Genomic DNA, 21810 nt, shown 5'->3' on the forward strand with positions numbered 1-21810 from the left:
TTATTTTCAGGCTGTAGGTGTCCTTACGTCTAAAATGAGTCTCTTGTAGACAGCAAATACATGGGTCATGCTTTTTTATCCTGTCTGAAACTCTGTGCCTTTTGATGGGGTCATTAAGCCCATTCATGTTCAGAGTTACTATTGAAAGATAGGAATTTAGGGTCATCATGATACCTATTCAGTCCCTGTTTTTGTGGATTGTTTCCTTGGACTTCCTCTTTCTTTTACAGAGTCCCCCTTAATATTTCTTGCAGAACTGGTTTGGTGGTCACATATTCTTTCAGTTTCTGCCTATCTTGGAAGCTCTTTTTTTAAAATTTTTATTTATTTATGATAGTCACAGAGAGAGAGAGGCAGAGACACAGGCAGAGGGAGAAGCAGGCTCCATGCACCGGGTGCCCGACGTGGGATTCGATCCCGGGTCTCCAGGATCGTGCCCTGGGCCAAAGGCAGGCGCCAAACCACTGCACCACCCAGGGATCCCCTCTTGGAAGCTCTTTATCTCTCCTTCTTTTCTGAATGAGAATTTTGCTGGATTAAGTATTCTTGGCTGCATGTTCTTCTCATTTGGGACCCTGAATATATCCTCCCCTTCCTTTTTGGCCTGCCAGGTCTCTGTGGAGAGGTCTGCTCTTACCCTAATACTTCTCCCCATAAAAGTTAGGGATCTCTTGTCTCTTGCTGCTTTATGGAGCTTCTCTTTATCTTTGAAATTTGCAAGTTTCACTATTAAATGTCGAGGTGTTGAGCGGTTTTTATTGATTTTAGGGGGGGGGAAATCTCTCTATTTCCTGGATCTGAATGCTTGTTTCCTTTCCGAGTTAGGGAAGGTTTCAGCTATGATTTATTCAAATACACTTTATTGTCCTCTGTCTCTTTTGTCGCCCTCTGGAACCCCAATTAAACATAGATTTTTCCTTCTGAGGCTGTTATTTATTTCCCTTAACCTATATCATGATCTTTTCATTGTTTTTCTCTCTTTTCCTCAGTTCTTTCCTTGCCATCGACTTGTCTTTATGTTACTCACTCATTCTTCTACCTCGTTAACCCTTGTCGTTAGGACCTCCCATTTGGATTGCATCTCATTTAATTGATTTTTAATTTCTTTATTTTTATTTTATTTTTTTGATTTTTAATTTCGGCCTGATTAGATCTAAATTTTCCAGTCATGAAGTCTGTTGAATCCTTTATGCTTTTTTCTAGAGCCACCAGTAGCTTTATAATTGTGCTCCTGAATTGGCTTTCTGACATTGAATTGTAATCCAAATTTTGTAACTCTGTGGGAGAGAGGACTGTTTCTGCTTCTTTCTTTTGTGGTGAATTTTTCCTTTTAGTCATTTTGCTCAGTTCAGGCCAAAAACAAGTTGTACTGGTAAAAGGAAAAAAAGAGAGAAAGAAAGGGGGGGGAACAAACAGAAAACAAAAAACAAGGGGGAGTGTCCTCTGATTCTATATACTGTAAATCCCTTGACTTCCCCTGGAACTTTCCAGCAGTGCTTCGTCAATAACTTGCTTTTCTCCTGTCCTTCCAGCTGGTCTTCTGGTGGAGGGGCCAGCTGTGCTGATTCTCAGGTGTGTGCACCTGGGGGAACTGCCCAGCCCCCTGCAAGGTGCATGGCTCAGTGGGAGCTGTTTATCCTGTGACGCCCCTGCTCAATCCCAGTTACCAGGTGACACCAGGAGGAACAACAGTGGCGGCGGCCAGCTGTCCAGCTCTGGAGTCAGCCCCACAGTAACTACTGCAGCTACCAGTCTGCAGAGTTCTGCATGCTCCGGGGGTGGGCGGGACACCGATCTGCACAGCTCGGGGCTGCTCCGGGGCAGGAGCGTCCTTACTGCCCTGTGTCCTCCTGTCCCCCACATGTCCCTGGGGGAGTGCCAGATCTTGATTTGTGTCCCCCAGCGCCCTTGGCTCCGGGGCCTTCACTGCTGGAATCACGCTGCCAGGGCCATGCAGGCCCTCCACGGTGATCTGCCACCTGAGCTGCTCCCGGGGCCCTGCCCCAGTGCGTGTTCCAGCTCTTTCGGGAGCTCGGCCCGTAGTGAGTGGCAGCGCTCTACCCCAGGTGCAGTTCCTCTGTTAGTTCCCCTGGGAGCCTGAGGGCATCACTGCCCCTCCTGGAATCCTGCCAGCGGCTTTCCGTCCAAGAAGGTTGGTAAAGTTTCTGCTTCTCCGGGCCTGTGCTTTCCTGTCCTGGGGGCACTCACCTGGCCTTAGCCCCACCCCCTTGGATGCTTTCTTATTTCTTTATTTCTTTATTTATTTTATTTTATTTCTTTATTTTTATTTTTTTCTCTCTTCCTACCTAGATAGAAGTGGGAACTCTTCGCACTGTAACATTCCAGCTGTTTTCTCTTTAAATCTCAGGCCAAATTCGTATGTTTTCAGGATGATTTGAAAGTTATCTAGGTAAGTTGGTGGGGACAGGTGACTTGGGGACCCTACTCTTCCGCCATCTTGCCCCACCTCCTGTCCTCTGTTTTCCTATTGATCATCTGCCTAGTTTTTCTGTAGTCTCAACCTAACACTTTTTTCAAGTTTTTACTTAAATTCCAGTTAGTTAACATGCAGTGCAACATTAGTTTCAAGTGCACGGTATAGTGATGCAACACTTCTGAATGACACCAAGTGCTCATCATAACAAATGCGCTCCTTAATCTTCATCATCTGTTTCAGTCATCCCCCCCTCCACCTTCCCTTGTCTATAATTTGTTCTCTATAGTTAAGAGTCTGTTTCTTGGTTAGTCTCTTTTATTTCCCCATGTTCATTTGTTTTGTTTCTTAAATTCCACATATAAATGAAATCATCTGGTAGTTCATCTTTCTCTGACTAATGTATTTGTTTCTCTTTTTTTGTATATTTTTATTGGAGTTCGATTTGCCAACATATTGTAAAAAAGCCATGCTCATCCCGTCAAGTGCTCTCCTCAGTGCCTGTCACCCAGTCACCACTTCCCTCTGCCCACATCCCCTTCCACACCCCCTTGTTCGTTTCCAAGAGTTAGGAGTCTCTCATGTTCTGTCATCCTCTCTGATAATTCCCACTCATTTTCTCTCCTTTCCCCTCTAATCCCTTTCAATTTTTTTATATTCCCTATATGAATGAAATCATATAATGTTTGTCCTTCTCCGATTGCCTTACTTTACTCAGCATAATACCCTCCAATTCTATCCACATTGAAGCAAACAGTGGGTATTTGTTATTTCTAATGGCTGATTAATATTCCATTGTATATGTAGACCACATCTTCTTTATCCATGCATCTTTTGATGGACACCAAGGCTCTTTCCACAGTTTGGGTATTGTGGACATTGCTGCTATAAACATTGCAGCGCAGGTGTCTCGGCTTTTCGCTTTATCTGTATCTTTGGGGTAAAACCCCAGTAATGCAATTGCTGGGTCGTAGTGCAGTTCTTTTTTTTAACTCTTTGAGGAACCTCCACACAGTTTTCCAGAGTGGCTGTGCCAGTTCACATTCCCACCAACATTGCAAGAGGGTTCCTCTTTCCCCACATCCTCTCCAATATTGTTTCCTGTCTTGTTAATTTTTCCATTCCCGCTGGTGTGAGGTGATATCTCACTGTGGTTTTGATTTGTATTTTCTGGTATGCAAGTGATGTGGAGCATTTTCTCATGTGCTTTTTGGCCATGACTATGTCTCCCTCTGTGAAATTTCTGTTCATATCGTCTGCCCATTTCATGATTGGATTGTTTCATTGCCTTTGAGTTTAATAACTTCTTTATAGATCTTGGATAGTAGCCCTTTATCTGATATGTCATTTGCAAATATCTTCTATTCTGTAGGTTGTCCTTTAGTTTTGTTGACTGTTTCTTTTGCTGTGCAGAAGCTTTTTATCTTAAGTCCCAGTAGTTCATTTTTTCTTTTGTTTTCCTTGCCTTCATAAACGTATCTTGCAATAAGTTGCTGTGGCCAAGTTCAAAAAGGGTGTTGCCTGGGTTCTCCTCTATGATTTTGAAGGATTCTTGTCTCAGATTTAGATCTTTCATCCAATTTGAGTTTATCTTTGTGTATGGTGTAAGAGAATGGTCTAGTTTCATTGTTCTGCACGGGGCTGTTCAATTTTCCCAGCGCCATTTTTTGAAGAGACTGTCGTTTTTCCAGTGGATAGTCTTTCCTGTTTTGTGGAATAATAGTTGACCATAGAGTTGAGGGTCCGTTTTTGGATTCCCTATTCTGTTCCATTGATCCATGTGTCTGTTTTTGTGCTAGTACCGCACTGTATTGATGATCACAGCTTTGTAGTACAACTTGAAATCCAGCCTGGTGATGCCCCCAGCTCTGGTTTTCTTTTTCAACGTTCCTCTGGCAATTTGGGGTCTTTTCTGATTCCACAGAAATCTTCAGATGATTTGTTCCAACTCTCTGAAGAATGTCCATGGTATTTTGAATGGGATTGCATTGATCCTGTGTTGACCCTGGGGAGCATAGACATTTTCAGAATATTAATTCTTCCAATCCATGAGCATGGAATACTTTTCCCATCTCTTTGTGTCTTCTTCAATTTCTTTCAGAAGTGTTCTGTAGTTTTTAGGGTATAGATACTTTACCTCTTTTGTTAGGTTTATTCCTTGGCATCTTATGCTTCTGAGTGTAATTGTAAATGGGATTGACTTCTTAACTTCTCTTTCTTCAGACTCAGTGTATAGAAATGTCACTGATTTCTGGGCTTTGGTTTTGTATCCTGCCACAGTGCCGCATGGCTTTATGAGTTCTATCAATCTTGGGGTGGTGTCTTTTGGGTTTTCTATGTACAGTATCATGTCATCTGCCAGGAGGGAGAGTTTGACTTCTTCTTTGCCCATTTGAATGACTTTTATTTCTTTTTGTTTTCTGGTTGGTGAGGCTAGGACTTCTAGTACTATGTTGAATAGGAGTCATGAGAGTGGACATCCCTGTCATGTTCTTGTTCTTAGGGGAAAGGCTCTTAGTTTTTCCTCATTGAGGATGATATTTTCTGTGGGCTTTTCGTAGATGGCTTTTAAGATGCTGAGGAATGTTCCCTCTATCCCTACACTATCAAGAGTTTTCATTTGGAATGGATGCTGTATTTGTCAAATGCTTTCTCTGCATCTATTGAGAGGATCATATGGTTTCCGGTTTTTCTCTTGTTGATATGATCTATAACATTGTTTGTTTCATGAGTGTTGAAGCAACATTGCATCCCGGGGATAAATCCTTCTTGGTCATGATGAATAATCTACTCAATGTATTGTTGAATCCTATTGGCTAGTGTCTTGTTGAGAATTGTTGGATATGTTTTCATCAGGATATTGGTCTATAATTCTCCTTTTCCTTGCGGTCTTTGTCTGGTTTTGGAATTAATGTGATGCTGGCCTCATAGAATGAGTTTGGAAGTATTCTGTCTCTTTCTATCTTTTTAAACAGCTTTAGTAGAATAGGTATGGTTTCTTCTTTAAACGTTTGATAGAATTTCCCTGTGAAGCCATCTGGCCCCGGACTTTGGTGTCTTGGGAGGTTTTTGATGGCTGCTTCAATTTCCTCCCTGGTAATCGGCCTGTTCAGGTTTTCTATTTCTTCCTGCTCCAGTTTTGGTTGTTTGTGGTTTTCCAGAAATGCATCCATTTCTTCTAGATTGCCTAATTTATTGGTGTATAACTGCTCATAATACATTTCTAAAATCGTTTGTATTTCCTTGGTATTGGTGTGATCTCTCCTCTTTCATTCATGATCTTATTAATTTGAGTCTTTTTGTTTTTAATAAGACTGGCTAATGGTTTAATCTATCTTATTAATTCTTTTAAAGAACCAATTCCTGTTTTTTTTTTTTATCTGTTCTAGAGTTATTCTGGAATCTATTTCATTGAGTCCTGCTTGAATCTTTGTTAACTCTCTTCTTTTGCTTGTTGTAGTTTTTATTTGCTGTTCTTTGTGAGTTCCTTTAGATGTGAGGGTAGTTTGCGTTGTTGAGTTTTTTCAATTTTTTGCAGGATGTTAAGCTAACATTTAAATACCATCTATAGTTCTCTTCTATTCTATTAATGTTAGGTTCTTATATTTGGGGTTGTCTGTGGTTCATTTTGTGCATTTTTATAATTTTACATATTCTTTATGTGTTATTCCCTTTAGCAATTAATATCATTTGCTGCCTCTTATATTAATTTTTACATTTTTATTTAAATTCCTGTTATTTAACATATAATGTAGTATTAGTTTTAGTTGTTCAATACAGTGATTCAGCACTTGCATACAACACCCAATTCTCATTACTCATGCACTCCTCATCCCAATCACCTATTTAACCCATCCTTCCACAGACACCCTTCACCTCCAGTAACTGTGAGTTTCTTAATTATAGTTAAGAGACTGTTTCTTGTTTTGTCTCTCACTTTTATTCTTCTTTGCTCTTTGGGTGTTTTTCTTAAGTTCCACATATGAATGAAATCTTATGGTATTTCTCTTTCTCTGACTTATTTTGTATTGTGTTAATACTCTCTAGCTCAATCTATGTTATTTATAATGGCAAGATTTCATTTTTTATGGTTGATTAATATTTCTTTATATATATATATATATATATATATATATATATATATATATATATATAATCACATCTCCTTTATTCATTCCTAAGTTGCTGGACCATCAGGATGTTTCTATAATTTTTCTATTGTAGATAATGCTGCTGTAAGCATCAATGTATATATCTCCCTTTGAATTAGTTTTTTTTTGTATTTTTGGTGTACTTAGTAGTGCAATTGTTGGATCTTTGGGTAGTACTATTTTAACTTTTTTATTAAACCCCCTACTGCTCTCCAGAGTGGCTGTAACAGTTTGCATTCCCACCAGCAGTACAAGAGGGTTCGCCTTTCTCCACATCCTTGCCATAACCTGTTGTGTAAGATGATATCTCATTGTGTTTTGATTTGCATTTTCCTGATGTTCAGTGATGTAGAGCTCTTTTCATGTGTCTGTTGGCCATCTGGATGTCTTCTTTGGAAAAATGTCTATTCGTGTCCTCCACCCATTTTTAAATTGGATAATTCAGTTTTCAGTGTTGAGTTTTATACATTTTTTAAATATATTTTGAATACTAACCCTTTGTCAGATATGTTATTTCCAAATATCTTCTCCTGTACCTTAGATTGCCTTTTAGTTCGTGGATTGTTACTTTGCTATGCAGAAGTATTTTATTTTGATGAAGTCCCAATAGTTTATTTTTGCCTTTGTTTCCCTTGCCTCAGGAGACATATCTAGAAAGAAACTTCTATGGCCAATGTTGAAGAGGTTACTGCCTGTGTTCCCCTCTAGGATTTTGATTATTTCAACTCTTACATTAGATCTGTAATTCATTTTTAAAAGATTTACTTATTTATTTTAGAGAAGAGAGAGCAGCATGGAAGAGTAGAGAAACAGAGAGTCTTAAGCAGATTCTATACTGAGCAAGTAATCTGACACAGGGCTTGATCTCATGGCCCTGAAATCATGACCTGGGGCCAAACCAGGAGTCAGATGCTTAACTGACTGCTACCCATGTGTTCCAATCTTTAATGCATTTTGAATTTTTTTTTGTATATGGTGTGAGAAAGTGGTCCAGTTTCATTCTTTTGTATGTTTCTGTCCAGTTTTTCCCAATACCATTTGTTGAAAATACTTTCTTTTTCCCATCGGATATCTCTTCCTGCTTGGTCAAAGATTAACTGACCATGGATATGTGGATTCATTCCAGGTATTTTATTCTGTTCCATTGATCTATGTTTCTGTTTTTGTTAGTACCATACTTTTCTGATCACTGCAGCCTTGTTATATAACTTGAAATACAGAATTGCTATGCTTCCAGTTCTCGTTTCCTTTCTCAAGGTTGCTATGTCTATTCAGGCTCTTTTGTGGTACTCTACAAATTTTGAAATTATTTTTTCTATGTCTGTGAAAAATGTCCTTGTTATTTTAATTGGGATTTCATTGAATGTGTTGATTGTTTTGGGTAGTATAGACATTTTAACAATATTTGTTCTTCCAATCTATGAAAATGGAATATCTTTCCATTTCTTTGTGTCATCTTCAAGTTTTTTTAATCAGTGTTTTCTAGCTTTCAGAGTACAAGTCTTTTACCTCTTTGAATAGATTTATTCCCTATATCTCATGATTTTTGATGCAATTATAAATGGGATTGATTCCTTCTTTTCTCTTTCTGCTGCTTCATTATTATTGCATAGAAATGAAATACATTTCTGTATGTTGATTTTGTATCCTGTAACTTCACTGTTTTCGTGTATCAGTTCTAGCAGTTTTCTCATGGAGTCTTTTGGGTTTTCTATATAGGGTATATCATCTTAAAATAGTGAAAGTTTGACTGTTTCCTTGCTGCTTTGTATGCCTTTTCTTGTTGTTCTTTGATTTCTGTGGGTAGGACTTCCACTACTCTGTTAAATAGTAGTGGTGAGAATCCAAATCCCTGTCTTCTGCTTGACTGTGAAAGAAATGAGCCCAGGTATTCCCCATTGAGGAATTAGCTGTGTGTTTTTCATATATGGCCTTTATTATGTTGAGGTATGTTCCCGGTAAACCTACTTTTGTTGGTATTTTTTTTATCATAAATGGATGTTGTACTTTGTCATATGCTCTTTCTGTGTCTATTAAAATGATCTTATGGTTCTCATCCTTTCTTTTATTAACATGGTGTATCACACTGATTTGTGAATATTGAACCACTCTTGCAGCCCAGGAATAAATGCCACTTGATCATGGTTAATGACTGTTTTAATGTACTCTTGGATTTGATTTTTGCTAGAATTTTTGCAAACATGTTCATCAGTGATTTTGTCCTGTAGCCCACTTTTTCAATGGAGTCTTTATCTGGTTTTGTATAAGGGTAATTTAGCTGGCCTTATGGAATGAGTTGGAAAGTATTCCTTCCTTTTCTATTTTTTTGAAATAGTGTGAGAAAAATAGATATTACCTCTTCTTTAAATATTTGGTAGAATTCCCCTGAAAGCCATCTGGCACTGGAGTTTTGTTTGTTGGGAATTTTATGATTTCTATTTTTTTGCTAGTTGTCAGTCTGTTCAAGTTTTCTGTTTCCTCCTGTTTCAGTTTTGATAGTTTATATATTTCTAGGAATTTATCCATTTCTTACAGGTTGCCCAATTTTGTTGGGGTTTGGTTTTTCATAATATTCTCTTATAACAGTTTGTATTTATGTGGTGTTGGTTGTTCTTTCTCTTCTTTCACTTGTGATTTTATTCATTTGGGTCCTTTCTCTTTTCTTTTTCATAAGTCTTGCTAGAGGTTTATCAATTTTATTAGTTTTTTTCAAAGAACCAGCTCCTAATTTCATTCATCTATTCTACTTTTTTTTTTTTAGTTTCTGTATCATTTATTTCCGCTCTAATCTTTACTATGTCTTTCCTTCTGCTGGATTTCGACTTTTATCTCCTTTAGGTAAAAAGTTAAGTTGTTCATTTGAGGTTTTTTGTGCTTTTTGAGGTAGGCCTGTATTGCCATATACTTCCATCTTAAAACCACTTTTTTGCATCCCAAATTTTTTGATTGTTGTGTTTTCATTTTCATTTGTTTGCATGAACTTTTTAATTCCTTCTTTGATTTCCTGGTTTATGCATTCATTATTTAGTAGCTTGTTCTTTAACCTCCATGTACTGGTGGTCTTCCAGTTTTTCTTGTGATTGACTTCTAGTTTCATAGTGTTGTAAGAATCATACCATGATTTAAATCTTTGTTTTACTTGACACCTTCTTTGTGATCCAGGATGTGATCTATACTGAAGAATATCCCGTGTAAATTTTAAAATAATGTGTATTTCACTAGATAAAATGTTGTGAATATATCAGTTAAGCCTATCTGTGTCATTCACAGTCATTGTTTCTTTGTTGATTTTCTGTTTAAATTATCTTTCCATTGATGTTTATGATTTGTTAAACTCCCCTACTATTATTGTATTATCATCAATGAGCGCCTTTATGTTTGTTACTAATTGTTTTATATATTTAGGTGCTTCCATGTTGGGTGCATAAATATTCCTCCCGGTTAGATTTTTTTTTTAAGATTTTATTTACTTATTCATGAGAGATACAGAGAGAGAGGCAGAGACATAGGCAGAGGGAGAAGCAGTCTCCCTGTGGGGATTCTGACATGGGATATGATCCTAGGACCCCAGGATTAAGACCTGATCCAAAGACAGATGCCCAACCACTGAGACACCCAGATGCCCCATGGTTAGACATTCTTGTTAGATTGTCCCTTTTACTTTGATATAGTACTCTTTCCTTTTTTTAAGATTTTATTTATTTATTCATGAGAGACACACAGAAAGAGAGAGACGCAGAGACACAGGCAGAGGGAGATCAGGCCCTTGGCTCAAGGTGGCGCTAAACCGCTGAGCCACCTGGGCTGCCCACCGTTTCCTTTTTTGCCACTAGATGAAACACAGGGCTTTCTTATTCCCATTACGAAGGCATTACAGTCTTTGTAGGATGAGTAAGGATATTCTGATGGTGGGGAGGAGCCCCTACTTACCTGCAATGATGGTTCTGCAGGACCATAATACCTGAGTACCCAAGTAGAAACATTTTGGAGATGCAGCAGTCCTTGCTGACTTACTTGGAATTCTTGCCCTTGCTGCTCTTGAGAACTTTGGTCAACAACATCTCCTTGACATTTTCCACGACCATGTTGCAGTGCTTGTCCCCCGCTTTCACATTGACCAGGACCTTCTTCTTGTGCCAATTCATGAGCACCTGGACAATATTCTTCACTATTGCATGAACATAGAGAGTGAACCTGTTTTAAATTCTTCTTCCTTGCACTTCTTGTACCTCCATGGTCATCTCAAGTCTTGGGGTTTTTGAGGAAGTTCATGGTGTAGAGGCTGTGCCCCCAAATCAGTGCTGACTGTTCATTCTTCCTCTGCCTTCTGTATCTCCTGTTATAGTTTTTGTTTAAAGTGTAGTTTTTCCAATATGAGTATTGCTACTCACTTTCTTTTGACATCCATTTGCATAATAAATATTTCTCCATCCCCTCATTTTCTATCTGCAAGTGAGTAAATGAGTCTCTTGTAGGCACTGTATAGATGGGTCTTGTATTTTATCCATTCTGACATCTGATGTCTTTTTAAAATATATTTATTTTACAGATAGAGAGAGGGAGTAGTGTTCAGGGGTAGAGAGAGAGAGAGGAGAGAGAATCCCAAGCAGACTCTGCACTAAGCATAGAGCCCGACATAGAGCTTGATCTCATGACCCAGATCATGACACAAACTGAAACCAAGCGTCAGACACTCTTGACTTTACCACCCAGATACTACCCCTTGTCTTGATTGGAGTGTTTGATCTATTTAAATGTAAAGTAATTATTAGTAAATATGTACTTATTTCCATGTCATTACTTGTTTTGCCATAATTTCTGGAGACTTTTCTCTGATCCTTTCTTGTCTTTGTCACTTTTGGTCTCTCCTTGGCCCTCAAAGAGACGCTGTTAATATTTCTTGCAGGGGGATGCCTGGGTGGCTCAGCGATTGAGCATCTGCCTTCAGCTCAGGGCGTGATCCCAGGATCTGGGATCTAGTCCTACATCGGGCTCCTTGCAAGAGTGCTTCTCCCTCTGCCTGTCTCTGCCTCTGTGTGTGTGTCTCTCTCATGAATAAATAAGTAAATCTTTAAAAAATATATTTCTTGCAGGGCTGGTTTAGTGGTCACAGACTCCTTTAGTTTTTGTTTGTCTGGGAAACTCTTTATCTCTCCTCTTGATGGATAGAGTATTCTTGGCCACAGATTTTTTTCCATTTGGCACTTTGAATATATCGTCCCACTCCCTTCTGACTTGCCAAGTTTCTGTTGAGAAATCTCCAGCTAGCCTTATGGGTCTTCCCTTGTAAATTAAGGACTTCTTGTGTCTTGCTGCTTTTAAGATGTTTTCTTTATCACTATATTTTGCAAATGTAATTATAATATGCCTTAGTGTTGGCCTGCATTTGTTGATTTTGATGGGAGTTCTCCGTGTCTCCTGAATGTGCATGTCTGTTTTCTTCCCCAGATTAGGGAAGTTTTCAACTATTAGTTCTTCAAATGAATTTGCTGCCCCCTTTTCTCTCTTTTCTTCTTCTGGGACTCCTATAATACAACTGTTATTACATTTGATGGAGTCACTTAGTTCGCTAGGTCTATTCTCATCTTGCATAATTCTTTTTTCTCTGTTTTGTTAAGCATTATTATTTTCCATTATTTTGTCTTCTAGGTCACTAATTCATTCCTCAGCTTGTCCCAGCCTGCTGTTCATTGCATGAGGCCTGTTTCCAATCTCATTTATTGCACTTTTCATCTCTGACTGATTCTTTTTTCAACTCTTTTATTTCTGTGGTAAGGGTCTCACTGATGTCTTCTTCTTTTTTTTTTTCTGAAGACCAGTGAGTATCCTTATGATTGTTGCTTTAAATTCTCCATCAGGCATGTTATTTATACCTGTTTTGCTTACATCTCTGGCCATAGCCTTATCTTGTTCTTTATTTTGAGATAAATTCCTCTGTCTTGGCATTTTGTCTAAGTCTCTGCCTTCTTTGTGTTAGAAAAGCCAATTATGTCTCCTGCTCCTGAAAGTAATGGCCTTATGAAGAGGTCATGTAGTGTCTGGGGCCTGATGTTTCAGGGAGTGTCTCTGATGTGTACTGTTTGCACTGTGCTATTGTCTTTTGTCTACTCTATCCTTCAGGCCAGTCATCTGTGGAGGCTCTCCTTGCTTGCTGTGTGTAGTGTTTGGTCCCCAGCCTGATTGTTGTGGGTTTTAACTAGGGGTACTCTGGCCTGCTTGTGAAATGAGACCTGACACCACTTCCATGAGGACTGAGGCCCTGCAGAACTCTCTGGTTAGGATGTGTGGTGGGGTCAGGAGTTTGTGCTGTCCTCTGGGGGAGATGCCTATTGCATTGGGACTGAGGCCAGCATGACTGGGAAGGGCATTCTAGCCAGAGCACAGCAGGGTGGGTCTCGGTGTAAGCTAGTTAGGCAGTCAGTGTTGGCACTGGTTTGCTTCCTGCATGTGGATCTGTGTTATGCTGAGGGATGGGGGAGGGAAATGGCACCAGCCAGTTTGTTTCTTCCCAGAGATCTCTATGGATGCTGCCACCCAATGAAGTACTCCAAGAAGAGTGAATAATCTCTCCCCACCCACCCAGGATTGTACTAGGTGCTCTTCAAATCACTGTTTCTGTGCTGTCTGCCCCCAGGTGTTTGCCTACCTTTTCTCCTGGAGCAGGACAGTTCCCTCAGGGCTCTACCCCGGCCAAATCTGCTGACCTTTAAAATTCCAAAGCCCTGCTGCTTGTAAGAACTCATCAAATTCAACTGCTCTCCTTTTCCAAGACATTGGCTTTTATGGAAATGTTCTCCTTGTGCATTGCCCTGTGTGCTCTTCTTTCTCTCTCATCCTTTTCCACAACCACATCTCCATTCCCTCTGCAATATCTGCAGTTCCTTTCTCTTCTACATCACGTGTCCATATGTCCCACCTTCAATTTGGTCTCTTCTCTCCCTTTAGTTGTATAGTTTGTTCTTTCAGTCTTCAGTTTGGTTTCTGGTATGTTTAGGATGATTTGATAGTTACCTAGTTTTCTTCCTGTGATGAGACAGCCTAGAGCCATCTTATTCCACTGCCATCTTCCCTTTCTCCTCCATCTTTTATATCAATCTTTAATTTAAAATCAATTTGTCTGTTATTAGTATAGTGACCCTAGGTCTTTTTTGGTTGTTATTTACATGGATGTGTTTGAAAAACTGTCTTCCAAATTATCTTCATCATTTTGCATTCCTACCAGCAATGAAAGAGATTTCTTGTTTCTCCACATCCTTGTCTGCATTTGGTGTTAGTATTTTAGAGTTTTGCCTTTCTAATATATATGTAGTAATGGCTTATTTTTTTACCTCATTGTTATTATTTTTTCATCCTTGTTTTTTAATTGATTCTTTCTACTGCACTCATTTTAGTTTATGTAATTTCATTTTCTATATTTTTTTAGTCTTTTTCATAGTGCTCAACCCTGGTAATATAATTAATATTTTAATTTTATGATACTTAGGTTCAAATAATTATTTTGAATCAATATCAATTTAGTATAACTGTATACAAAACTCGACTCCTTTTTAGCTCCAGTCTCCACTTTATGTTGGTAACTTTCCCATATTGCATCTTCATACACTGTGTGCCTGTTAATATACATTTATCCTTATTGTCTTATGGATTTATCTTTTAAATCATATACCACATAAAACTATAAAGCAAAAATGCAATATTTATGGCTTTACATTTATATTTACCAGTAGTCTTGATTTCTTTTAATGAATTGAGTTATAATTAGCACCGCTTTGGTTTTTCCTGGACAACTCCATTATTTCTTAAAGGACACTTCTACCAATGATGAACTCCATCATGTTTTGTTTAACTGTGACTGTCTTATTTTATCCTTCATTTTTTGAAGGTTATTCTTGGGGCAGCCCAGGTGGCTCAGCAGTTTAGCGCCGCCTTCAGTCCAGGGTGTGATCCTGGAGACCCGGGATCGAGACCCGCGTTGGGCTCCCTGCATGGAGCCTGTTTCTCCCTCTACCTGTGTCTCTGCCTTTCTCTCTCTGTCTCTGTCTCTCATGAATAAATAAATAATCTAAAAAAGAAGGTTATTCTTGTTATTTATCAAATTCTTGACTGACAGATATTTTTCTTTTTTCTTTCAACAGTTTAAATATCACATCTCACTGCTTTGTGCCCTCCATGGTTTCCATGGGGAAGTCATATGTTAATCTCATTACTTTTGTATGTGAAGTTGCTTATCCTTTCCTGCTTTCAAGATATTTTCTTTGGTATTGGTTTTGTCAGTTTGATTATAATGTGTCTGATTGTGTATATCCTTTAGTTTATCATATGTGGAGTTTATTGAACTTCCTGGATGTTTAGATTCATGTCTTTTACCAAATTCGTGGAGTTTTGTGTCATCATTTCTTCAAATATTTTTTGCTCCCCCCTTTTTTGCTCTCTTTCTAAACTCCCTTTATGCATATGATAGTATATTTGACAGTGTGCCACAAGTCTCATATGCTTTGTTCATTTTTCTTTCACTTTTTTTTTTATCATTTTGCTCTTCAGACTGGGTAATTTAAGTCAACCTGTCTTCATATTTACTGATTCTTTCTTCTGCCTGCTCAAATCTGCTGTTGGATCCCTCTAGTAAATTTTTCATTTCATGATTGTCCTTTTCATCTCCAGGATCTCTATTTGGTTGCTTTCTCTATATTGTATCTCTTCACTTATATATTTTATTTTTATTCTTCTGATCTCTTTTGTTGATCTCTTCCTTCCTATGCTTTTTATTCTGTTAATTGCCAGTCTCAAGTGTTGTCCTTTGCCCCAGGCTGCTGCATTCAATACCTGTGCCTATAAATATTTTCAGCAAAGGCGACTCAGGAAGGTGCCTCAGACCTGGGAATGCTCTGAGTCAAATAAAAGCCAGGGAAGGCTTTGTGTTACTTTTTGAAGTAGCTGTCAGACCATCAACACTCACAACTACAATTCTTTGTGAGTAAGGTCTGTATTGCTGCTACTTCTGGCATTTATAAACCTGCACCAGTCTATTCTCACAGCCCCTCCTGTTCTTGGATATGAAGAATGGTAAGCAGGAAATTTAAAATGCCACAACATTCTCTTACCAAAAAGTAAAAGCTTCTTTATTCACTAACTTTCCCTCTTGATTATTGTACATTTTTTATTAAATAATAGAATTCTGCAAAAGTTGATTCTAACAATTATCACTTCATTTATAACTTTTTGGGAAAAAACAAAACCTAGGAATTCCCTACTCTGCTATTTTGGTGATTAACATTGTCCACTTTGAGATTTAAAAAGGTCCAGGAAATAATTCTACTCAGAAACAAGAAATCCTTCAAAAATATTCAGAAGAAATTAACACTAATAAGAAAAAAATAACCCAAACACAGAAGGAATATTTTCTGGAAACCAAGTTTCTGAATAAGCAAAAGTTACCCATTTAAGTCTATGTGAATGCCTATGTGAATCATCGTATTCTCATATCTAAAATAGTTGTGTAAGTCATCCATATGCAAAACAGTTAAATGTATCACACCTGACTACTAAGATATCAAACCAAACATCAAAAATAACTCCAGTAGTTCTTATACCTGGCTGATAATCAGAATCATCTACTGAGTTTTTTTAAGTATGAATTCCTCTACCTTCACCTAGAGATTTTTTATATGAGGGAGGTCCTATAATCTGTTTTTATCAGTTCCCTCGGTGGGTATTGAAATCATCAGGTTTGAAAATGGCTGCCGAAAAAGTAAACGAATGCCTAGTATGAGTAACTTTTTCAAAGGAGTAAATGAAATCTCATGTGGTTAGTTTGCTCTCAGGAAGCAGAACATAATGAGAAATGTATCTAGGTTCTCCATTTTGAATTCTATTCCCTCTCCTAACCTAAAGTCTAAGACACATCTAATGGAAAAAGTAGGTATCAAATATACTCATCTTGACATTGAATACATTACTTTAAAACCACGTGAAACTTTAGGATCACTATAATAAAAAATATTTTATTTATTTATTTTTAAACAATAAATAATGTTATTTAAAATAATACCAAATTAGATAGTAAAGCTCAAATGGACTTGTATTCCAATGAATGGCAGCCACTAGCCACATGTGGCTATTAAACACTTGATATATGGCATCCGAATTGAGATGTGCTGAAGCATATTGTACAGACCAGCTTTCAAAAATTTCATACAAAAAGAAGAATGTAAGTATTAATAATTTTATGTGCATAACATGATGAAATGATGATGTTTTTATTATATTGGACTAAGTAAAATATTAAAGTTAACTTCCCTTTGTATTTTTTAAATTCTTGAAATGTTCTTACTAGAAAAATAAATTACATGGCTTGCATTATATTTTTATTGGACATCACTGTTGTAGAATTTCTTCCATGTCCTTTCTAGTACATTTGTTGACCATCTCCAACTTGCCTCAAATTAGGGTTATTCTAACATTCCCGTTCTGGCAACCCTACAGTATGCATCTACTTAGAGAAATTTTATGAGATATGCTTTGATTTTAACACTAGTTGTGTGTGATGAAAAGCCCTTGCATGCACTCCACATTTCCATACCTTTTCTCCACACCTAGTTTTAAGTATCAGTAATTAGAAGAAAGAAAAAAGGAGAAACAGTGCAAAAATCTATTTGATGATAACTCCAAGTATTTAACATCCCAGTAGTGAGCTAAAATTTGAAGGAACAAAGCAGATGTATTACACATATCAGCACATCACTATACAATCATACCTGGTAAGTTACTCCTAGAATGACTAAGTGTACATTTACATATCCAAGAGATTTCTTGATAAAAGATCAATTTTGTAAAAGTTTACAATGACAACTGCAGCATTTTCATTTTATTTATTATTTTAAAACAGCTTTATTAAAGTATAAATTACTATAAAATCCACCCATTGCAAGTATTAAGTTCAGTGATTTTCATAAATATATGGAACTCTGCAACCATCACCTGGTATAGTTATAAAACTTTTCTGTCACCCCAAAAAGTTTCTTCATGCCCATTTGCAGCACCTCACTTTTACCTCCAGCCCTAGGCAACCACTGATCTGCTTTCTTTTTCTAAAACTTACCTTTTCTAGACATTCATACAAACAAAACTGTACAATATATACAGTGTTTTCTATCTGACTTCTTCACTGTGCATGAAATTTTTGAGTTTCATCTGTGTTCTAGCATTCTATTAGAATTCTTCAAAGAAACAGAACTAATAGGATATATAGAGATTTATAGGAAGGGATTTAGCTTATGAGGGCTTAGTTTAGGTGATTACTGAAGTTAAGACCCATGATCTGCCTTCTTCAAGCTTGAGGCCCAGAAAAGCCAATGGTGTAGTTCCAGCACAAATCTGAAAGCGTGAGAACTGGGGGAACTAATGGTATAAGTTTTAATCCAAGTCCAAAGGCCTGAGAACCAGGAATGCCAATGTCTGAATACAAGAGAAGATAGATGTTTTAAGTCAATCAGACAACAAATTTGCCTTTTCTCCACATTTTTGTTCTATTCAGACCCTCAAAGAATTGAATGATGCTCATGTCAAATTGGTGAGGGTGATCCTTACTGTTTACTGATTTAAATGCTAATCTCTTCCAGAAATATCCTCACTGACACACCCAGAAATAATATTTTACTGGCTATCTGGGTGTCCCTTAGCCTAGTCAAGTTGACACGTAAAATTAAACAGCACAAGTAATAACATTTTCATTTTAAATATGACTGACAAAATAAATAAATAAATAATAAATAAATAAATAAATAAATAAATAAATAAATACGGACATATTCTTAGTCTCTTCCTTTAATAGTGAGAAGGGCAATATTACAAAGATCACTAAAGGGAAAGCAGAACTACTAAGATAAGTGCCCCCAATGTTTTATAATAAAGGCACTTCTTTTTTTCTTCAGAAATGTGTAACTTCCAACAGGGAATTTTGCAAGAATATATTTTTCCCCTCAGGCTTATTTCATCCTTATGGATTTTAGGAATATAAGGAACTTTAACAGTCAAATGCCTAACTCATGTGGAAGTGTCCTGTGCAACATTTCCAAATGTGTGTAATGGGAAACTCAGTCCTTTCCAATGCTGCCAATCCATCATCATAGTCATCATCATCATCATCAAAATCATCATTTTTTCTTATAGTGAGCTAAAATGTGTTGACCTGCAGCTTTTACCCATTAATTCTGTTTCTATCCACAGTTCTTGAGTCATATAAACCAATCCCATTTACACCATGACAGACATAAGATTACTTAAAGACAGCTGTTTTCCCCCAGAGACTTCACTCGTTTCCACTCATTTTTCTGTGCACACATTGTCTCAGTCTGATATCTTCAAAGCACTGAATGATTGCCTTCCCTCACCCACAAGTATTACAGCAAGTGGTCAAGCAAATGGTAGTGCAGACCTCCACTTTTTGCTTACCAGTGATTGTTCAGCCACAGAGGCAGAAAGAGATATACCAAACATCAATTTATCAGCCAGTCTTTATTAAGATTGGTCTCTAAGCAACTCTACTCTCTCTCACTCCATTTTAATGAGAAGTTATTAACCCAATTCAGAGCCTAGTTCAACTGATTCGGTCATGCCACATGTATGTGCAAAATCATGAATCCTAGGTTGATCCACCAAGGCTTCTTGTTTCCATTTCCATTTGTATTGTCAAAGGAGAATATATGCTTCTTTCAATCATTCTTAACCAGAATTTTTTAACTGGAAATGAAAAAAAAGAATATCCATCTCCAGGCAGGTGTATTATAAATAATAGGACATTACCTTGTCAGATTTTTGCACAAATAACATAGAATAGCTTTAACAAGGTTCATTCAAATGATGATTAAAAGGATAAACTTTTAAGACTCTACAAAAACAGACCTGGAAATGAAGAGAAATACAAAGTATAACTGATGAATGACCTGAGGAAATAGCCCCTAGAATATAGTATCATTCTCTGTTAGGATTTTTCTATGTTTTTCTGACATTAAGTATTTATCATTGTGTCTGAAAACCATGTATTTTATAAATTATTTTTTTTCTTTTCTAAAGAGAGAGAACACATGCAAGTGGGGGGGGGAGGGGCAGAGGAAGAGAGAGACACTCCCAAGTAGGCTCTACACCCAGCATGGAGCTCGACGCAGAACTGGATTCCACAACACTGAGATCATGACCTGAGCTGAAATCAAGAATCGGATGCTTAACCGACTGAGCCACCCAAGCGAACCTGAAAACCATCTTAATTCAATAGTTTCTCAAGATTGAAAGGCATGCCTTATAGTTTCACTTTGCATTAACACCTAATATAAATGACACAGATGGTGGTGACTAAAGATAGGTAGGCTTCATTGTTCAAATATCATTCTGTCAAAAATTATGTATATATCATATAAGGCAGCAAAGAATGATTGGGAAAGGTAGACACAGTACATGAAAAAGGCCTTGGAGGCTAGAATTTAGTCCCAGCTCTACAAGTGACTTACTCTATGACCTTGAGCAAATCATTTGGTACTACTCTAGTTCTTTTTTCCCAGTTGTAAAATGAGACAGATAAACCAGATAATTGCTAAAGTTTCTTACAGTTGTGATATTATACAAAATCATAGTTCAAAAATAATAAGAAGTATTAATATTTATTATATACTTGCCTTGTGCTAGACACGATGTTAAACAGCAGTTACATGCATTAACTTGTTTGAATCTCAAGTAACCTTGGGAGGTAAGTAAGTTAGGGAAGTAAGGAACCTGCCTAAGGTCACAAAATAGTGCAACTGGGTTTTTAAAAACCAGGCAGTTTGACTTCTGAGCTATCATGCAACCTCCACTCTAAATCAACTCTAAATATATAAGAGAAACGTGATATTTAAAGATCTTTCCAGTGAATACTTTGAGAAAATGAATAGTCATCTCCTAATTGATTGGCTTTTAAGCTCCTAGATAGCTCAACAGTTTTGATTTGGTGGGATTTTTTAAAAATCTAGTTATATATGTCTGTTAAAAAATCTAGTTATATATTGATAAATGAGTAGAAATTCTTAGGTTTAAGATGAAGAAGGAGCAAAGGATGTATTTAATCATCCATGCCTTCCCTCATCTTAGCAGGCTAGTTGTTTCCTAAAGTATTCCATTGAATAAATTGCTCAAAATTTTTGGATTAATTTGGAGTATCTGGGTGGTGTAGTGATTAAGTGTCTGACTCTTGGTTTCGGCTCAGGTCCTAATCTCAAGGTTAAGAGATCGAGCCCCACATCAGGCTCTGCACTCAGCACAAAGTCTGCTTAAGACTCATTCTCCATCTGTTCTCTCTCTCTCTCTAATAAGTAAATAAATGAATAAATCTTTAAAAAGGGAAATGAAAATGTTTTAAAATATCACTAATTTTTAACTTTCTCTTTCTTTTTACAGTAACTGTTTTGAGCCCAGCAGAAAAAGGTAAGATAGTATTGTAAATTGTATTGGTCAGAATTGTATCCTTCTTTCTATCTAAAAGTCAATTACATAAAAGCCTATAAATTGAACAACTTTCCCAGGAATACTGAATTAAATGGAAAGTTTAGGATGGTATTTTTCAGGAAGCATACCCAGAGCTTATCCAGAGATACAGCAGAACATATCAGTGGCCCCTTTGGCTGTAGCACAGGAATTGTAAGTTACCAGAATTTATGATAGAGAAAGGCAGAAGTAACCATGCTATTGGCCATAGTGATCCCAGGCTCTTGCTTCATTACTGTTGTCCTAGGTACCTTGTCTTCCTGCACAATTCATTCCCTCTTCAAGGTATGGAGTAAGGGTACCATGAGGAAATTTAAAGGGATAAGTCCTTCACCATCACAGTTGCAATATATTTACATATTCTTCTTCACTCTTCACCCCCATCTGGCTTAATCTTCAATTTATACTACCACTGTAAAGAGATTAAGTAATTTTCCACTAAAAATGTGTAAGCTAAAGATGAGTCTTAACAAACATTTAACTTCACATTATTTTTTCAGACATAACCGTAAGTATTTATGTAGCCACTTTATATAGCCACTTTTTATTCTCACTTCATGGGATTAACAATTGTAATTCATTAATTATATAATATTTATATTACACATTTTATTAAGTTTTTTATTTTAATGCCAATATACTTGACAGAGTAGTATATTGGTTTCAGGTATACAATATAGTGATTCACAATTACTCAATGCTCATCATGATAAG

The 21810-nt window shown here is 37.2% G+C and overlaps 1 protein-coding gene across 4 annotated transcripts in view; it reads left to right on the forward strand.

Moving 5' to 3' along the window:
• Nucleotides 1–21810, forward strand: part of ZDHHC15 (zDHHC palmitoyltransferase 15) — a 171197-nt gene that overhangs the window by 14717 nt on the left and 134670 nt on the right. For all 4 annotated transcript variants that reach the window (XM_072816565.1, XM_072816566.1, XM_072816567.1 and 1 more), the window contains exon 2: nt 21010–21036. In XM_072816565.1, the coding sequence (XP_072672666.1) occupies nt 21010–21036 (27 nt within the window). The remainder of the gene's footprint in view (nt 1–21009; nt 21037–21810) is intronic.

The sequence above is a fragment of the Canis lupus genome, chromosome X (assembly GCF_048164855.1).
Source record: "Canis lupus baileyi chromosome X, mCanLup2.hap1, whole genome shotgun sequence".
Classification (NCBI taxonomy): Eukaryota; Metazoa; Chordata; class Mammalia; order Carnivora; family Canidae; genus Canis; species Canis lupus.